Genomic DNA, 21,211 nt, shown 5'->3' with positions numbered 1-21,211 from the left:
CGTTCGTAAATAAGAATATTTATAACGTCATCAATAAACTTGGCATAAATATAAAATCAATAATAGCCAATGTTTTTTATTATTTTAAATATAAAATTCGCATGTTGAGTGTGTATTTGTAGTTTCCAAAACTGTTTATACTTTTTGAATAGAAAAAGTGACAATTTTGTTTTTTTTTTCTGGTATATTTGTTGAGTATTTTGAAGTATTTTGTATAAATAAATACTCATACATATTTGCGATTGTTTCCAGAATATAGATATCTCTCAAACAATAGAATTAAATGCATATAAATTATTTTATTACATACCAATTCATTCTTGCAAAATTAATGTATATGTGTATCAAAATATTTTAAACATACATAAATTTAATGGATAAGCAATGTACATTCTGTTGAGGCAGGGTCGTGAATTTTGGTACCCGGATATGGCTAAGCAATATACGAAAACAAACTTAAGAGAACGTATGTATGTATATACTCTCTTAATTCAATCATCCCTTGCACTCAACGGTTTGTATAGGCATGTGTGTTTTTCAGAAGCTCTCCGTTAACTCTTATAAAATATACAAACAAACATCAATGCATGTGCGGTTGTATAGAAATGAATACATACATACTATTTGTATTGCAGCGCTGTTTAATTCGAGGAATGAAATGCGATTGCGTGAGTTACGCAGAGTATCGTACTTGTTGTCAACTCTAATTTAGTCTCCGTATGGCGGTTATGAAAAGAGGTCCTTTAAGTGAAACAGCCTGCTCAAAAGAAGTAAAAATTTGAATTTGTGCAGTTCGGTGTACGCATATCTATATACAAACGTACATATATACGGATTCATTTGTATATGCATGTGTAAGAATAATTGATTTGTTCTATGTGTTCATAATCGGTGAATGAAGATACGAAAATTTTCTAAAAATACAAATTTCATAAGACACTTTTTAACATAAATGTGAAGTAAAATTATAGAATACATAAAATTGAGTGAAAATATTCATACAGTTGTGTGTATGTGAGTTTTAATCTACATTTGTATCTTTTTTTTTATTATGCACCCATGAGATGCAGTATCTATTTACTTGAAATCCAGCAACATTTGTCCTGATAAATGCATACACACATATGCATAAGCGAATATATGTGCATACATATTCATGTAGTGCAGCATACACACCTACAAACAAATGAACTTCGTACATACATATATATATATATATATATAATATATATATATATATATAAAGTTTTCTTAATTGTAATAGTTAAAAGTATTTAACATTTACTATTAATATAAAAAAATTAATTTTTTTTAAGTTAGCATTTTATGCAATTAAATTCGTCTGGGAAAACATTTTGAAAAGTGATTTTACTGCAAAGTATACATAGTACATAAAACAAAATTTGTATGTTTTACATATTGGGTGAATGCATGCCTGGGTTGGGTATGTACATATATACATGCATAAAAGGAAATTGCATTCATATCTAAGGTAGTTATTTAACACAAAATAAGAATATAAATTTCATTGGATTTAACAACGTTTAAAAATCAGATTGTCAAATTTTGTGGAAAGCATGCTATTCATGGATACTTATGTACTGGCATAAGTATAAGAATATATGTACATTTGTATGTACGTACAATCAAATACAAATAGATTCATGTGTATTTTTTGTTGGGGCAATCATAAGCTGATATACAAACATGCATATACACATGTACGTATATGTGTACATTGTACATTCGTATTGACAAATTCGAAAGCTACAAAAAGTCAAATAAATTACTGTTTAACCATAAAATCAAAACATTTTTGATTGTACAAATGTTTTTATCTGTGCGGGAATAACTATAAAGACGCTTCATTAATTCAGGATATAAGGTGGATATAAGATATCAGAGGCTATAAACATGTTTCATATACACACACGTCGTACTCGTAAATAATCAGTTCGTCGTGAATAATATAAATGCTAAAATGATGGAATCGGAAAAATGGCATATACAGATCTATTTATTTTTGCTATTAATAACTTCAGCCTATTCAAGTAAGTAATTTACTACATTTTTAAAATATTAAACCATGCCTTTACGGTATAATAATGTTTCTTAGATACTAAGTGTATGTAAATTTATATAAGTTTACTTAAATATACATATGTAAGTCCATATTTGAATAATCAACAGTCATTGTTAATTCAATTTCATTCATTATTTTATGTCCTTATGTTAGCAAAACTATAAAATTGAAATTAAATATTTCCTTTCGTTGTTAAATAAAGAAAAGCATTTATGTACATATATTATGCGACTTTCTTTCAATTTAAATTTTTCCTACAAGTTTTTATTTTCTTCCTCCTGGAACTTGTCAGTGGAAATTGTCAGGGAAAAAACGTAAACTGAAATAATTATAAAAATAAGTAAAAGTTGTACTTATAGCTCTGTATTAGTGCTATATTTATAGCTTAAATTCGCTTATTTTGCAGAAAATAATTCCAAAATCAACCAAAGAGCTATAAGATTCATCTTGCCTCATGTTTTTTCACTGTAGATAGTGTTTGCACGCGATATTATCCATATTTAATTATTACTTCGACTCAATCGTGAAAGCACTATGCTTACTATAAATTCGGCATTAAAGATTAATATAAAAGGTTTTTTTTTCTCAACACTAAAAAAATGTAATTTCAGATGTGGGAAAAATGACATCGTCTCAAAACCACTTTGGGAGTAGTCTTCAAAGTCAGTTTAATACTAAAAACAATACTCGGGTCATCGCCCAGAAGGGAGGACTTGCTATTTTACCATGTGTCGTTAAAGTCAATTCTCCGGCCACGGTAAGTATATGTATATGGTACTCAGGGTTTCATCATCTCGGCCTTATTATTATTAGTCAAAATTCTTATCTCTTGGGAAAAGTTATTGATCTAGAAAGACTGATTAGTCAGTGTTTTTGTAGCTTCTAGTGTTGAAACAAACTTTGCTTATAATCAGTAAGAAGCACCGTTAGATGGTCTTTTGTAATGTTAATACTAAGTGCAAATTTTATATTTTATAGGTTTCTTGGATTCGAAGAAAAGATTTTCAATTGCTTACTGTGGGCTTATCAACTCACAGTAGCGACAAAAGATTTTTAGTAGAGCACACACGTCACATGGGACATTGGTCGCTAAGGATTAAAGCTGTTAAGGAAGAGGACCGAGGATTCTATGAGTGTCAACTGTCAATTTACCCAACGCAATCAATTTTTATAGAACTAAAAATTGTTGGTAAGTACCTGCTCGATAGGAAGATATTTTCAAGTGAATATAATAACTAATAACAAATTACAGAAGCTGTAGCTGAAATATCAAACGCATCCGATATTCTTATTGACGAAACTTCTACGCTTCAACTGCAATGTAAACTTAAGGGGGCCACGGAAAATCCAGCATTTGTCTTTTGGTAAGTGCACTCAACTCAACTAAGAAATAGATAACATATGGAATTATAGAGTGGTAAAAGTGACTGATTCATTCCTTCGGTATTTATTGTATAACCAAGTAACATAAACAAATAAACATCGTTATTTTCGATTAATCCTTAATGTTTTTGTTCATTTATACATAATTTGTGATTTATAAATAATTAAAAATATAATATCTTAAAATTACATTTTTAGGTATCATGAGAATAAAATGGTTAACTATGATGCGCAAGGAGGTTTCGTTGTCACGTCGATTACTGAAAATGCGATCCCTGGTCTCGAAAACGGCCAACATTTACAGACGAAACCAAATGGCACTAAAAATAAAACACATCGCAGCGCAATGGAATCAAATGGCGATAGCGCTATCGTATCTACTGCAGGTCCATATATTTCTACTTCACCAATTAGTCCATTTTCAACATTACAAGTACAACCACATAAGTCACCATATCTTCCAAATTCTTCAATGAGCGTGCTAACCATCAAAACGGTAACATTTCATCATGCTGGAAATTATACATGTGCACCGTCAAATGCTAGGCCGGCCAGCATTACGGTCCATGTACTGAGAGGTGAGTTCGTATTAGTTAATTTTTATGTAAGCTGCTAACCATAAAATATTGCTTTGAAAATAGGAGAAAAACCAGCAGCCATGCAACATGCGAATCGCAGCATTCTTGACGGAGAGAATAATTCCAACATCAGTTTAGGCCTAAACAGTATTAAAGGATTCAATGGAACCAATAGTTTACTGGTCACAGGGCCCTCACTACTATTATCCGTTCTCTGTTTGCTAGCGAATCTGCCTTCTGCATCCCATTTACAAAAGCAGACACCAATGATATTCTTCGTATATGTATTATGTACTTTTAATAGCTGAAATTTTGATTAGACTAAATAACAAGAATTATAGAGTAATTTAAATCAATTGGCTTCGGCAATTGGAATTAAGGAATTGTATATAAATAATACCACACATTTAAAGATACTCATGAATGCGGTACATACGAATACATTAGTATCACGATACCAATATTAAGATGTTTAAGTTAAAATTGTAAAAAGGACTTGACTATATGATATGATTATATGATAAATTAATGAAAGCTGTCTTCGGCATACCAAAAACTGATATAACGATGTAGACTTATTAAAAAGTTGTTCCTACGGTAGCTATATGGTAGTTTTGTCGATCGTTCGATCTACGCATTTCCATTTAAAATGACAGCTATCGGGGTTCAGTTAAGGTCTCAGTATATAAACTGTGATATAATTTGATGTAGAATTAATAAAAAAATTGTCATTTAAATCAAAAATATTTACCCTTAAAACGTCACATTTATGCTGACTGCCGATAAACATATTTAGATGAAATACTCACTTTCCATCAACCTACAACCTTAAGAACTATATTAAATAATGTCACATTTCTAAATAGTTTCATTAAATTTGTCCAAGCATTATCACGTGGGTCGTATTACAATATCCAAACACTTATTCCAATTAGCATAAAAATAAAGTATTTAAAGGGCAATTAAAAAAAAAAACATTAAAAATAATTATTTTTTGATAAAACTCAAATTATAACAAAGTTTATAAAATGTTTTTAAATAAAAGAGTCATACAACTATTGTTATTGCTTAAAGAAGTTGGAAAATATATCATTAGCTAAGCCGATTTTAATCTCAATAATTTATATTATTATCTAATACTTTCAACTTATTAATATGATTACTCGCTGTTTATTATTTGAAAGACAGATTGATGTATATGGGTATTTTTTTATGATTCTGAAGAAACTGTGCATCTCTGATCTCATAGAATGCGTAAATTTTCAATCATCATTAAGTCCCTTATTAAGTTTCCAGCTTAAGTATGTGCATATTACCCGATTATAAAAACAATGTTTTAAATATTTTTTTATTAAAATGCACCATTCTTTATATCTAAGTTTAATACCTTCGGCAAAAAAATTCAAAAAATATATTGTCAAGTTGTCTAAGTTTTTGAATGGAATTGATAAGTATTTTTTATAGATTACAGAGTACAACACCAATTTATGAATTGCAACTAGAGCAATAGGAAAATTTTAGCGCACTAATGATTTCTATGTATGTATGTTTTTAATGAACACATTGTAATTTTATATATTCTTATTTCCTTTCAAAATATGGTCAATTAAATTTATGTAAAATTCAATTTCCTTTATTTAATTTGTTCATCAAATTATACAAATTATGCCTAATAAAAAGAAAAATTATAGTATAAGGAGTACTGGAAGGTTAGAATGAGATATGTGAATGTGTATGTCTAACTTATTTACTAGTTGTGGTATCTAAAGGCCAATTTAAAAAACATTAAAGAACTTCTTAAATCACTTCAGTTCAAAGGAAAAACGTGGATAGTAATTCATTTTCATTATTAAAATTGAAACTGTCATTCAAGAGAATAATTTAACGATTTAATGGCGACTAGTTAAGTCGTATCAGCTGTTTTAATTCCATAAGAAAACTTCTCAAATAATTTAATCAGGAACGGTCGAATTCGATAACTGTTTCATATAGCTGCAATGGGGACATAAATGTTATAACGGAAATATTAATTGGACGAAAAATTATCTGTAAGGATTGGCTCCCCAATGATAACCATTCTGAATTGTTAAAATTTTATATAAGATAAATATGTATGTAAAAGGCAAAGCACAACTTTGAAAATTCATTGTCTTTAACATTGTAAAACAATTAATGTAAATAAATGGTCTGTTAATAATATAAGAAAATGGTAAGAACAAGTTTTACAATTTCAAAATGCGTTGTAAACTAAGCATGAAATACTCACTTTAGTCTTTAATTTGTAAATAAAGTACATCTCCCTTATATGAATGTATGCATTTACTATACTATTGTGATTACGTTCTGTTTATTGTAACATAAACGCATCCGTAATAAACTATAAATTTTAAAATAATGATAAGTTGTTATTCATCGTTGAATAAACTGAAGTAATACCTTACATTTTTAAAACAAAAATGATGTTACTTTTTTTGTATACCCGCTACTCAAACAGTAGAAGGGTAGTATAACTTTATGGTTACAGCAGATGTATTACAGGAGATGTATACATATTATGTGCAGCAGAAGGAAGCATCACGGACTCCATATTTGTACTCGTGATCAGTCGAGACAATATATCCATGCCTGTACATCTGTCTATTGGTCCCTTAGAAACGCTAGATTTTAAAGACTACAATAGAGCAGATCAATTTTGTTTACATTTAAAAGCTATTTTTGTTTTGTACAATAATACCTACAGTCCTTATCAGTTTTAAAATTATTGCAATCAGAAATAATTTTATATTTCGTATTTTAACTCAACGAAATGTAGTTCTTGCTATGTTTAAGTATTTTTGGTATATTTGAAGAATATCACAGAACTGTTTTTCTTTTATTGAAAATGTGTAATGGATATCTCACAACCGAGGACACACGACTGTAACTTTCTTAGTTACAGTTACAGACACCAATTATAGAACTATGCATATGGAATTAAAGCATACACCAAATACAAAATCGCTAAATCAACATCACTTTCATTCAATCTGTGTCAACAAATAATAACGACTAGTAAGTTAATAAATTGATAACTACATACTTAAAAACCAAAAAAAACTATTTATTTAGGTCTAGTTTCTCAGACTGACATAATATTTGGGCTTTGATAAAAGTAATTGCTCTCATAAAATAGTAGTGCTTATTGATTTGCATTGAAATAAATGTATAATATATAATATATAAAACTATGTTGTTATACTATAGTATAACATTTTCTGTGCTCATTCACTGATGTGCCAACACACAAGCGGTAATACGAAGATAACATATTATATGCAATTTTGACATAATATAGCATCGTCGACTTTCACAACTCCTAGTTGGAGATGGACTTATCAAACTAGCTGACAGTCCACACAAATAACGAGTGTAAAGTTGACATCTATAGTATAGTCTTAATGATTCCTGAGTACCATTTTTGTTTGCATTTGGGAAGAATCTTAGTTATTAAAGAAAAACTGTTGTATAGTAAAGCCTGTATGCAACTGAAACTGATTAACAAACTAACTTAGACTGTTAATCTGGTATATTTCGAATCATATAAAAAATTTTTTAAGGTTAATTCAAGCATAGGAGACTTTAGGTCAACTTCTGAAGTTAGAAAATGATATTAATTCGGATATTTGTATACTGGGGTCGGAAATGCCTTCTGCCTCTGAAACACATTTCAGCTTAAAGAACAATTCAATCCAGATAAGTGAGCTATTAAAAAAAAAAAAAAAAATGGTGCAAGCATTTGTCTATAGATAGCCAAATTTTGTTTGCCACCTTAGTTTTAAAATATAAAAACAATTTATTTCAAAAATTAAATTTAAACAAAAATTAACGGTTATTACTTTATAATAATTTAATCATCTTTTAATTCTTACATAAAACAAAGAAAATGTATATACATATAATTTATTTTTAAGTAAAGGATCAACAAATTATAATAAACCTAAAAGTCAAATTTCAATAATTTTTATAAATGGAAATTGACAATTTTGTCTTGTGTCCTAAAAGTATTTTAATTTTTATATAATTTGGCTCATATCGCAGACTTTTGCATTTCTTTCTAAACATTCTGTAAAAAAAAAGAAAGGGGATCAATCTTGAATTTTGCTAAATAATAAGTGCTGATAAAATCATTTTATTACATATATAAAAGTAATTTTCCATTTAAGGCTTTCCTATGTCACTATCCTTATCCTTGAAATGTCTATATATAACATTTAAATAAATACAATTTTAAAAAGAGTGATCGACTCTGAGGCCTTACACAAAAGCACAAATGGAATCATCGTCAAATCTTTTCACAGTTGGAAAATCCACAAATTATATTATATGATAATTTTAATATAATTGAATTTGAATAATTTTAATATAATTGAATGATAATTTAACTTAGAATCGACCACACTTTTCAAGAACATAAGTAAATAAAGAGAAAGCGAAAATGAAAGTAAGAAAAAACACTTTAACTTTCTATATTTTAGATTTATTTTTTACCCTTCTTGGTTTACCTGACAAGACCACCGAACACAACACAATAAATGAGTGGGTCTAAGACAGACCATAATAGATTGTTCTAGTGCGATTGTCCCCATGCCCACTATATATTACTTTACCACTAAAACATTCAATCAATTTCATAGTTTGCACATGAATTTCTAAAGCTATTTGGATTAATAAATTTAATACGCATACTAAGATAATGCGCTAATAACTTCCTCTTAAATCAAACTCAATAAAAAAATGAAATGTGAATTGTATAAATAACTGACTTTTAATAAGCCCATGCAAAATTACATGTTAAAACAAAAATGGTGTTGCAGCGAGTGATAAGATAATAATTTTCTTTACCCTCTACAATCTGACTACAAATTTGATAGCCGCTATCCATAGGGTAGAAAGGTATTATAACTTTGTGCCGGCAAGAAATGTATGTATGTAACAGGTAGAAGGAGCCATCCCAGACTCTATAAAGTATATATTATTGATCATCGTCAACAGCCGAGACGATCTAGCCATGTCCATATGTTTGTCTGTCCGTATGAAACTTGGATCTCAGACACTATAAGAGATAGAGCTCTTTTGCCACACCCACTTCCGCCCTAGAGTCACAAATTTTGGTATATACAATAATAATAATAGTAATTGTGATTCCTGATTCCTGTGATTCAGATGAAAATTGTCGAAGTTATTAAAGAAATACTTTTGTATGGGGAAAAACGCCTATTTACTAGGGGTCTTAGTTTCTTTGGTTGACATTGAGCAATCAATGGTATATTTTGAATCCGGTACTATATACGATACGCCGAATATATCATTTGGTATATCATTTGGTATTTTTTTTTTTTAGAATTTTGTAGTAGTTTTGGTGTAATTTGAGAATAATACCGCAATATTTTGCTTTTATTCAAAATGGGTAGCGTGTATATCACAGTCGAGCACACACGACTCTAGCTTTCTTACTTGTTAATTATTAATTGTGATCATTTTATAAATTATATAAATAAAAAAAAATTTATAGTTATTTCGAATTTTTCGTTTATGTACTATAATTTCCTTGAGTACAGCTACTTCTCCCTAAGGATTGATTGAAACTAAATTAAATACTTCAAACTATAGTAAAACTTGCATTAAAGCTTCAAATAAAAGTAAAAGACAAGATTCATTCATTCAACAAACCTAAAGCAAATACAAATATGTACAAGTAAGAAAGCTAGTCACTTTCAAATTATTAACTGAGGATTATTAAAACCATGACTAAAATCGTAAATTGCACACCAATAAAATAAAAGTTATGGAATTAATATTATATATAATATAATATTTAAAAAACAAGCGAGCGTACAAATGACCTGACTTGAAATTATGTTTCTTAAACAAAACTAGGTTTTCACAAGGATGGTCGGAGACACAGTCTTGGCATAGACCCAGCTATTCATACTAATTCCGAACAAATGTACATTTTTTATAGCGTTGAAGATGTTTCCCTCTTCTTGTTAGGCGCATTTATATTTCGAAAAACCTAATATAACACTTTTCATTTTTTTTAGAATAAAATGTAGAAATGCAAAAAAAAAAATTACAAGATTATACCGTTAGTTTTCGACTCATTGACACAAGTAATAAAAAAAAAGAAATAAAATGTCACAAAAAGAAAATGTATAATCTCAAGAAATATCAAAGATTTTCATTCTTAATAGCAAGCATTTTCATAACAAAATTCGACTTATGGAACTAAAACGCATGCTTCGAATTCTTAAACGTTTTCGCCGACGAACGCATTGTTTGTTTAACTTGGGTGTATTTTTCTTTTATTTTGTATTAGTTGTTTCAAACTATTCTTTATTTTCCCATGGAAAAATAACCTAAATTTATAAAGGTCCTTTACGTATATCTTAAGCACTAAACTCGCGATAATTAATATTCACGAAAAAAATTAATGTATTAAAGCGCTTAAAAACCGCATTTTACATTAGCACAGTGTAATGTTTATCACCCCAAAGATAACTGATTTTCTTATACTTAATGTGGTGTGTATTTCTAATATCATTACTGAAGCTGATGCAAAAACTATGTTTTGATATTTTCTTTTAATTAGATCGAATTTTAAAATATAGAAATACAAATAATGAACTATGCTCTAAAATATATGTTATTTAAGTTAAAATATATAATTAGATTAGTCCTTTGATCTTCTTGGTCTTCCGACTTTTCCTTTCCGTTGTGCTAATGTTCCATTAGAATTTGAAGGATTTTTAAGCAACTTATGCCAATCTTGTTCACAAACCAGACTCGCTCCTAACATTGCGTACCTGAAAAGATTAAAAACATTTGGTTAGAAATTTTTAAATTAAAATGAATATTATTTATTATTAGAAACTGCACATACCTGTCACCAGGTCGCAAATTAGAACCGCATTTTGCGCAACTAAAACATCTAAGATGAAATACGCAATTTATAATTTGTTTTTGTTGATTTTGTAAATCGATATTATTTATTCCAGTAAGAGCTTTTGCTACCATTTCACTTGGGGGTATGGTTTCCCCACATCCAGAACAAACCCCGGAGCTTCCGAACATACTGAAATCATAAGAAGATGCATTATATACATATGTATACCAATATTCGTATAAAATATATTCCGTGACATAAATATGGTCATTTCCAAAATACATCAATGTTATAGTTGAATATCACAAGATAAAATGCGCAAAGACAATCGCCTAAACCATTTTAAGACTATGCTACGATGCTACAAGGCACACAACAAAAAAAAACGGAAAATGGTTTTAAGCTGCTTTTTTTTTATTACAAATTGTGCAAATTAAATTGACCAATACTTTGTTAGAAAACTGCATATTAAAATTTAAAAAAAATCATCGGTTTTTCTGGGATTGTCTTTAGTCGTTGTTAAGTAAACATTCAATATGAACAAATAATAACTATATATATATAGGTTCCGTATCATATATTCATAAAAAAAAAACTAAAATAATATACGATAGGTATATTTTATTTTTTTTATTACTTTTTTTCACCTTTTCTGGAAATGCCAATACGTGCGCAAATACAATAAAAATACACACATAGTTCAAAATTGGTTACAATTGGGACAAAATAAAAACAGATTTGTTTTTGAAAGAGCTCCTCTAAATAATAAACGCTTTATCGATCGCTTGGTTAATTTGTAGTGTGTACACTATGTATGTATTTAAATTATATAGTATAGTTTGCCAAAATAACATGTTGGAGAAATGGCGAAATTTTAATCACACCTGGAATAGTCCTTTTTACATAGTATAAGACCGCGCCTTGTAAAACAACTTGAGCCAACGTCGGCTAGCATAGCTCCACAGCAATGACATTTTAGGCAACCGTTGTGCCAATATCTGTCTAAAGCATATAAAAGATATCTATCACTTATTTTATCTATGAAAATATAGAAAAGAAAGAAATTTGTTAGTGCATAAATATACCAAATATATTTTTTATAAGAGTTATATTACGGAAATAATTTAAATGTTTGTAAGTATGCTATTATTAAGAAAGTTTATCATACACATAATTACTTTATACAGCTGTGCAATAAAATATGTATGTATGTAGTTCTGTCTTTTATAGTGCGACACTAAAAAAATACAATATCTAAAGATTTGGAATTTTTACTGCTTTCCCTGGGTAAAATAAATTTATGTATACATATGAAAATCAACTTAAATATGCAAAATAAAGTTACGAAAGAAGTCAATTAGACTCCACTTTTCGAAGACTACTATGAAGCTTAAAACCAGTTTCTAGGAAGAACTTCACAGAATTATATTAATTATATCTAAATATGTCATTATAAGTATAATTATTGATTATATCGAATCCTTGGGAGATTATAGCATTTTTGTATACCCGCTACCCATAGGGTAGCAGGGTATTATAACTTTGTGCCAGCAGGAATTATATATAACAGGTAGGAGGCATCTCCGACCCCATAAAATATATATATTTTTGATCAGCGTCAACAGCCGAGACGATCTAGCCAGCATTGTTATGTTTGCAGGCAGATCAAATTTATTTCAAATTTTTGCCACACCCACTTCCGCCCCCGCAAATCGACAGAAATTTAATATCAAGTGTAATTTTAAAGCTAGAAAAAGCTACGCAATTTGTTATACAATAATAACTATAGTCTTTGTGAATCATGAATTGTCGAAGTAAGAAATACTTTTGTATGGGCAAAAACGCCTACTTACTAGTGGTATAAGTTGCTTTGGCTGGCTGGTATATCTTACACCATATAGTATATCTTGAATGTAGTTTCATATCAATATACATTATGGTACATTTTTTTAGTATTTTGTGGAATTGTTTTTGGCATATTTTTGAGAATAATACCGCAATATTTAGCTTTTATTTAAAATGGGTAACGGGTATCTCACAGTCTTGCACATTCGACTGTAGCTTTCTTACTTGTTTAATGGTAGACTTAATATATCTTACCATTAGAGAAGAGTCATTGAAATTGCCCCATTTAAATAGTTTTTGCCCAGTAACAAAGTCTCCCCTCTTTACATATAAATTCGAATTAGAACTAAAACTTATGCTAAAAATATTTAATATTATTATTTAAGTTTACATTTCTTTAGGACAAAACATTTAATTAGTAATTATCGTTTAAACCTACCTCCACAACCGCCACACACCTTTATTAATGTGCTTGGGTGTATTAACTGTTGGTTATTGAAATCATTCGAAGTTTCATCCATAAACGATAATTGAGACGATGAAATATTTGAGTTACTTTCTGCAATATCCTTGTTGTGGCTGTTTCTATAGCCAATGACTACTGAAGGAAAATTTTCCGGACTAGAGGAATCTTGCTGATGTGCCGCTAGTATATCAGTATATGAATGGAACGATGCATTCATTGCAACAAATTTTTGATAATTATATTAATAAAGGCATATAGGTGCTGTCTATTGCACGACGATTTCTGAAATAAAGATGTTTCATTATTGCAATTGTTGATACAAAAACTGGTATAACAATTGTGGAAACAATTACTATACGTGCATATAATTAAATTTTTGAACAAATATTCTTTTATCGTGTTAAAAATGTATCCACGGGCATGCATGTCAAAATTTAACCAATTGGGTTCCAGTTAGATTGCTCATATATAATATATATGTATGTATGTACATAAAAAAGTTATTTTGCCGGAGGCACTTTTCACCGGAAAATATCCATATTCTTATCTACTTACTATACATACAAAGGTATGTATACTATACTATATCTACCAATGGCAATATTTAAATTAATAATTAGTTCTCATGATTATGTTTAATAATAAATATGTACTGTTGTAGGTTGGATAGCAAGTACGGTTGTGTGTACACACATTAATACACATATTTGAAAGAGTAAGTATTCCATAAAGCGAATAAAGATATTTTGCAGCATATCTCAAGTTGTCCGTCCTTTATTAGATGTTAATTTTAAGTACTTGTTGATGAAAAACTTATGCACATACAAATGTACATATTAGCATGCAAATGCATGTACGTATTATATTCAATCACTTACTAACACATACTCATACAAATTGATGTCCATCTTGATATTTATTTCACATGCATCTGTCTCACAAAATTATGTAAACAATGTCCATATGTATTTAAATTTTTACAAATGTGACTCGAAATTATTCACTTATTTACATTCAACTATAAGAAAATGCACGTATACTCCTGTATTTACAAATGAAACCCAAATCCCACCAAAGTTTGTGTTCACAACCGAGATATCATGTGCCGGAATGTTTTTGGTAATTATAACTTACATGTCAAATATATTTAATTAAATTGTTCTCCCTCAATTACAATTTTGTCTCATATGGAATAATAAAGGTGTTTTGATAATAAATAGCGTTCCTAGTGTTAAGTACAAAATTCATAGAGATGAAAGTGCTTATAATCGATAACTCTTAAGATTACGAATTTAACTAGCTCCATCAAATATTTCGATTTAATCGCATTTTCTGAGTTGCTCGTACAACAAATTGACGCTTTCCATTATTTATATGATGTCGGTATTATAAGACTGATTTATACTAAATTGTTTCAACGTCCGAGTTTTACAATTATGCGATGAAATCCAGTTTTATATTAAAAACACAAAAGTTAATAAAAATATGTATCGAGGATATGAAATTTATTTCAAAATTATATTATACTAAATAAATAATTACGTTAAGTCTCATCTGCTGTAATCATTTTATGTATATTGAATGAGAAAAAATAGAAGCAAATTACTTAGCTCCCGATGCGCAAACCAATGAATCACTATCGATAATATAATGATTTTGTTAAGTTTAAGCCGTTCTGTAAGTTGTCTTGTAGAAGTAGTCATAAAGTTAATTCATATCGAAAAGTTGTTTGCTAAAGCGCTGCTGCAAAATGCGCGAAATTGTTTTTTACCCGTGCAACTTCATATAAAAAAAAACGGCCGTACAAAAATTTTTCGGTGTCATTTCGTTCCGCAGTTCCCAGTACAAAAAATTGTTAAGAGTATCGATACTCCAATTCTAGAATGTACTTATGTATGTGGATGTCAAATCAGCAGCAACCTATTATTCCGCACTAATAAAAAAATTAAGAAAAATCGTCTGAGCATTTTCTCGTGAATACAAATATATGTATGACATTTAAAATCAAAAAAATATTGCAATATGTGCTTGAGATATTGCCGCCATAGAAATAGGCATGATTTTCCATGTTTTTCCTTTTTTTTAAAATTGCATTTAATTAAGAGGCAAATGTTTGAGTGGTGTGGCCAAAAATTTGTGTTTTTTTTTTTAACATTTTTCTCATTTTTTCACTCTAAAATAAATATATTTAAGAATTATTCATTAATTAACTAAATTTTACAAAAAAATATGGTAAATACCTTTTCAGAATCATATTTGCATCATTGTTAAAGCGGCTTAAAAAGCCATCAACCTTTTATACACAATCGCTTAAGTAATATTGCAAGCCAGTCTAATAGCCTATGTAGACCAAGTGCATCTGCTTCAATGATGCAGTTCTATGATGCAAGTATTAACTCCAAACTGTATCACGCGATGCAAAAGGAAGAAGAAGAATATAAAAGGCAATAGAATCAAATTAACCGAAAATCATCAATTTGATATATTGTAGAACACTGAGAGTATTTAAAATGTATAGGAATATATAAGTAATTCCATGGTGGAATTTGTCCCGTGCGAGACTCTTTACATTGAAAATAACATAAACTGAAACAATTTTGAAAATAAGAAAAGTTTATTTTTATAGCTCTAGGTAAGTACTTTAATTAGAGCTAAGAACGGTTTTGGAATTTTCGTTCTGTTTTGTTTTCTGTTGTGATAATTGCAAAAATTAACCAATTCGTAAGCAAACCCAAAAAATGAACGAAACAGAAAACAGATCAAGTTCCTAAAATCAATCTTAGCTAAATATAGTGCTTATCTAAATCTTTAAGAATAACATTCACTTATTTTTAAAATTGTTTCAGTTTAAGTTATTTTCACTGCAGTGCACTGTAAGTCTCGCACGGGTCAAATTTCGCCATGGAATTACCCATATAATTTTTTTTTCTTTATTAATTCACTACTTATTTCCGTTTACATCATAATAAGCAACTCACTCTGAATCGATCACATCTCTATATAAAGGGGTAAAATTGATCACCTTGGTTTCTTTCTTAAAACATTATCTTATGCCTCTGTCGATTTCCTTTCATTCGTCTTTTTTTTTAAAGACTTGCAAAGCAATTTGAAATAAATCTATAGCGCCAAAATTTGCAAATGGAATAATCAGCTGATTTTCATCGATGACGTTTTCTTTTTTTTTTTGTTTAAGTATACCAAAATATTAGCTAAAATAGGTCACATATCCTCTTATGGATAAGATTCAACTTACAAATAATTGTAAATAGACAAGAAACTAAGAAAAGGGTATTTGAATTTGTTTTGCACTTCCATTAACCTCTTGTCTGCAAAATTATTCATAAGTTTTATACAAGAGGCCAGAAATCATTAAATCAGATCGGAAAGTGGCTAGCTAGCTAAGCGCGCTGGTTCCTCCTATGTATGTACATATACAAATTAATTATACCTGTGGGGTAGAAAAGTATTATAACTTTCTATTTACAAGAAATGCGGTAGAATCAATCAATATTACTGAAAATTTGGTAGCGATTAAACAAAATTGTATATGGCAAAAAAACGGGCTTAGTTGCATTGGGACAATCTGGCATATACTTATATGTACTTTATTGTGTATTTTGAATGCAATAGTATATCAATACACCAAATATAGCCTTCGATATGGTATATTTAGACATTTTTTCGTATATTTGGTATATATTGTTGAATAATATCGTTCTTAGTAACCGACTATCTCTCTTCGAGTGCGGACGTCAGTTAGTTTGTTTTATATTTTCTTTTCACTCCTTTTCTTATTCGCTCTCGTTTGCGTTAAACAATCTTTAGGGAATTATCATTTCTTGGTGCAACCATGGCACCCGAGCCTCCCAATTTAGGGCATAATCGCTTTGCCAGCCTTAGCGTTAGCTCCAAAGAAAAAAAATACGTTCTTATCAAAAGATCTCAGAGAAATTTCCAAAGTTTCCCGAATCAAACCAACAAAATCCACGGTTTCACACAACCAGGTTGCCTTTAAACAAAAGCACAGCGTGGGGCTACATTCAGTGCTCTATAGACTCGAGCGCTGGGGTATCGGTCCTAGGCTTTCTTATCTATAAAGGCCTTTATGACCAATTGTTCCTTTAGGATCCAAGTTATCAACACCACTTCCGACACTTTTATTTTATTTAATGGCTCTCTACTCTGTTGTACTCTTCATTACTGCGTTTGAGCAAATAAACTATTCTGATACCATATAAGACGCCATATAGAACAATTGTTTTAAATAATTCTAGTTAAACTACATAGATACATATACTGGGCACAACCTCACTCAACCGACTCGAAGCTTGTATTTAAATATCACTGTGACAACCTAAGAAAGCAATTAGAGTCTCGTTTTAATATTTCTAAGCTTTAAATATACTAGAATCCACATCAATAGTCTCATGTCCTAATGCTAAAATCGATTACGGGTTCCCCTATCTTCCGATGTTGCGCTAAGGCCCACATCAATAAATACAATCTCCATTCAGTCTTTCAACGCTTCCCCTACCTCCCCCACCCGCTGCATATTAGGGGAATCTGGTCTTCCCAGTATAACAGATCGCATCCTACAGACAACCATTCAGCTCATCCTATACAACACACCGAAAGGTCTGCTAAGAAAAGAGTTCATTGGAATATCTAAACACAAACGGAAGTATAAATGCCCCTTCACTCTCCGGCGATACGTCAATATATTGACGTACTGTTATAACAGTACACATCTCGTCCTACCCACTAAGTCTTGCCATCGTTCCGCTGCCTTTGTGATTTGGACAAAAGACAAATACTAACCTTGCATCACGCCAAAAAATAAAATCACCAGTTTCGAATTTCTAGCCCGTTTCTATTGCGAAAAGAATAAGCTTGTTGCAAAATTATGGCTTTATCATAGCTGGAGGTCTCCTCCCTAGATACTGCTCAACTTTCACCGCCGAATCTTTCGCCTTGCCAGTTTGCTTTAGCTAACAAGGCCTTGGCTTTATGACACTCCAGCGACCCTACAATACTGAAAATTAGGATAATCTCAACGCCCAATCACAAGAAAATCTCCTTTCCGTGGGTTCCTGGTCAATACTAAAATTAATTAATAATAAATATAGATACTTTTTTCGAGTCGAAGGCCCCAGCAACCAGTACTCTCTTTTCTATTAAATGTATTACTAAATATCAGATTTAAAATAATAAAATAAAAAATAGGTACCGGTTATCTCACAGTCGTGTACACTAGACTATATATTTTTTTTATTTATCGTATTATAAGACTTATTTATTATAAGACTTACATTGTTCTGACAGAGTTCGCAAAAGAAGGTGTTATACTCTTTAGTAAATGTTCGTGCGTTGTCAGAGAATGTCCAAGTCTTAGATATTTAACTTAGAGACTTCTTGGAATTTCGGTGTGGTTCATATTTCTAATAAAATAGTTGAAGTTGAAACGTTATTATTTCTAAGTCGATACCATACGGATGTATCAAGCAATCGATTAAGTTTTGCTATAAGGTAATTTTCTTTTAAGAGCTTATTTATGTCCGTAATATTATAGTTGAGTGAGGATAAGAGGAAACTTGGGTGCGTATTTGACGATTTTATAATGTCCTTTCATGTTTTTGTGACCTGGAATCCAAAGGAGTCAAAATTTTTGGTAGTAAGACATAAGTAGTGTCCTAATCGAAGGAAGTGATATCGGTGTTGAAGATGGCATGGAGAGACGATAGGGAGTCGGAGCAAACAACATATATGCCGGTTTTAAGTTTTTAAATTTGGATAGCTTCATAGATCGCAATGATTTCGGCAGAGAAAATAGAGAAGTAGTTTTGGATGAATCCCATTTTTAATATTATGTCTATTGTAGTAATTGCAAAACAAGTTGAGTAAAGAGTTTTGGATCCGCCTGTGTATGTGTATGAATATATGGTTGGGTAGACTTGCTTTAAAATTGAGAATTACAGATTAAGGGTTTGGTTTTTTGGGTTGGAGGAGATATATAGTGTGCTAGTGTTTCAATGCCAAGGAGGATGTTTTGGAGTCATTGTGGGAGGCTGAAATGTATTGACTTTTTTAATTTAATTAGTTTATTTTTAATTTTTTGCTATTATGAGCAGAAGTGAGTCCTTATTAGAGTATATATTATTAGTAAGATTAGCTTGCAGAAAATTACGTCGTTTTGTTATTTTGTTTAACATGGATTCCATCAAGAGTTTGTTAATTGGAGTGGAGCGCAAAGAGCCAAGGGCTTAACTAATTGAATTGTTAAGAATGGTTTGAATTTTTTTCAGATCCGTGTTTATGTATTTCCATAAATGAAAAGACCGTAGTCATTTTTAGTAATGATCAACGATTTTATAATTTTAATTAGAGTGTGTGTATGGCAATTAAATTTATGGTTTGATAAACATTTTATTATGTTAAGCCTATTGTTAAAGTTATACAGCGTCAACAGCCGAGTTGATCTATCCATGTCCGTTTGTCCATCTATCTGTCTGTCCGTATGAAACACTGGATCTCAGAGACTATAAGAGATAGAGCTATAATCGATAGCTTTTGTTATGATTGCACGCAGATCGAGTTTGTTTTAAATTTTTGCCACTCCCATATCCGCCCTCGCGGAAATCGATTAGCAATCGTAATTCTAAGGCTAGAGTCTCGAATTTTGGTATATACATAATAACTTGCGATCAGATAAAAATTGTCAAAGTTAATAAAGAAATACTTTTGTATGGGCAAAACGCCTTTTTACTAGGGGTCTTAGTGGCTTTGGCTGACAATATTGTGCCGCCCATGGAATATTTTGAATGCGGTACTATATCGATATACCAAATATATCATTTGGTATATTTTTCGTAATTTGTAGTATTTTTGTATATTTTAAGAGTAATACAGCAATAGTTTGCTTTTATTCAAAATGGATAGCGGGTATCTCACAGTCGAGCACACTCGACTGTAGATTTCTTACTTGTTTTATTAGCGATTGCAGTTCATTGTAATTACTTAAATATCCACGAATATTCCATTGAATTAGGAAAGGTGCCTTGGTTGGCCAAGCGAGAACTAAGTATTGAGTGAGTGATTGTTGATACTCCATGTTGCCAAAGCAGTATAACGATCTGTAATCAGAATTTTGCAATTCTGGATTATCAGACTTTTGAGTTCTTCGATGATATGGTGCTTGTCACATTTGGCACAGATTTTGCATAGCTTTGATGTATGTCCGAACCGGACACATATGTTGTATCGAAGGGGGGCGGGATATAAGGGCGAATGAGAGTTTTCTAATATCCAATCATGATGTAGTCCGGTAAAGTTGTGGATGAAAAAGTTATTACATGTAATCCAGTTTCAATGAGTGTACCGTCAGAGTTACGCAAAATTTTTTTTTTTTTATAGTTAAGTGTGCGATATTCAGTCACAGTTACTGTAATTTCGGTAGTAAAGTTTATCATCTTCATTAGCTTTTCAGCGTGCAGAAGAGTACTTCGCCTCCGCATGGGGGAAGTCAATGATTTTTTTTTTATTGCGAAGGGAGATAGTTTGAATTGTTTCTCGGACTCATCATTTCTGGATATAATTATGTATTTAGTGTCGCTTAGCAAAGTCATTCGTTTTTAGGATAGTCAGCTTATCCACATCGACTTTTGTCGATCGGTAGGGCCCCGCTCAACCATCGTGGCGAAAAGTTGCCGTTATGTTTTGCTTAGTTTCTTTTGATTACTTGTTTGTTTACGCGAAAACGAAAATAACGGAGAGTTCGAATGTATATAAGAGTGTCGGTTTACTTAGCTAAGCGGAGCTTGCAAAAAAAATCGACTGTACACGACCGACTCGAGATCTAACTCCGTCTAGAAGTATACTTAAGTTTGTATATATTTGATAAGCTTTTATTGATTATTGTGTTGAAATTGCAGTCTCCT

General features: G+C 30.6%; 2 protein-coding genes across 3 annotated transcripts; one reads left to right on the top strand and one right to left on the bottom strand.

The window, feature by feature from the left end:
- Positions 1 to 264: 264 nt before the first annotated feature.
- On the top strand, positions 265 to 6,432 carry LOC132797573 (uncharacterized). Of its 2 annotated transcripts, none has more exons than XM_060809339.1 (8): positions 265 to 470; positions 525 to 798; positions 1,878 to 2,051; positions 2,695 to 2,840; positions 3,062 to 3,272; positions 3,336 to 3,447; positions 3,665 to 4,044; positions 4,108 to 6,432. In XM_060809339.1, the coding sequence occupies exons 3-8, from the start codon at positions 1,982 to 1,984 to the stop codon at positions 4,350 to 4,352; spliced, it is 1,164 nt and encodes a 387-aa protein (XP_060665322.1). In that variant the 5' UTR covers positions 265 to 470; positions 525 to 798; positions 1,878 to 1,981; the 3' UTR covers positions 4,353 to 6,432. The 2 variants fall into 2 exon arrangements, with proteins under 2 accessions (XP_060665322.1, XP_060665317.1); XM_060809334.1 differs by having other exon boundaries at positions 525 to 854.
- Positions 6,433 to 10,645: 4,213 nt separating this feature from the next.
- Positions 10,646 to 14,566, bottom strand: LOC132798328 (LIM domain transcription factor LMO4). The gene is made up of 5 exons (XM_060810140.1): positions 14,412 to 14,566; positions 13,251 to 13,559; positions 11,851 to 12,004; positions 10,964 to 11,155; positions 10,646 to 10,886 (listed from the first exon to the last, which is right to left on the bottom strand). Exons 2-5 carry the CDS (start codon positions 13,492 to 13,494, stop codon positions 10,754 to 10,756), a joined length of 723 nt encoding a protein of 240 aa, XP_060666123.1. The 5' UTR covers positions 13,495 to 13,559; positions 14,412 to 14,566; the 3' UTR covers positions 10,646 to 10,753.
- Between the last annotated feature and the right edge of the window lie 6,645 nt (positions 14,567 to 21,211).

The sequence above is a fragment of the Drosophila nasuta genome, chromosome 2L (assembly GCF_023558535.2).
Source record: "Drosophila nasuta strain 15112-1781.00 chromosome 2L, ASM2355853v1, whole genome shotgun sequence".
NCBI lineage: Eukaryota > Metazoa > Arthropoda > Insecta > Diptera > Drosophilidae > Drosophila > Drosophila nasuta.
The sequence above is the reverse complement of the archived record's forward strand: the minus strand, read 5'-3'. Positions and strand labels throughout refer to the sequence as shown.

What these genes read in the sequence shown, in the direction of transcription:
- LOC132797573 (XM_060809339.1), top strand. Translation starts at nt 1,982, where the DNA reads ATGATGGAATCGGAAAAATGGCATATACAGATCTATTTATTTTTGCTA. An exon ending in TATAGAACTAAAAATTGTTG is followed by an intron (nt 3,273 to 3,335) that starts GTAAGTACCTGC and finishes AACAAATTACAG; the next exon opens with AAGCTGTAGCTGAAATATCA. An exon ending in TACGGTCCATGTACTGAGAG is followed by an intron (nt 4,045 to 4,107) that starts GTGAGTTCGTAT and finishes CTTTGAAAATAG; the next exon opens with GAGAAAAACCAGCAGCCATG.
- LOC132798328 (XM_060810140.1), bottom strand. Translation starts at nt 13,494, where the DNA reads ATGAATGCATCGTTCCATTCATATACTGATATACTAGCGGCACATCAG. An exon ending in TGTAAAAAGGACTATTCCAG is followed by an intron (nt 11,156 to 11,850) that starts GTGTGATTAAAA and finishes TTATGATTTCAG; the next exon opens with TATGTTCGGAAGCTCCGGGG. An exon ending in AATTTGCGACCTGGTGACAG is followed by an intron (nt 10,887 to 10,963) that starts GTATGTGCAGTT and finishes TAATCTTTTCAG; the next exon opens with GTACGCAATGTTAGGAGCGA.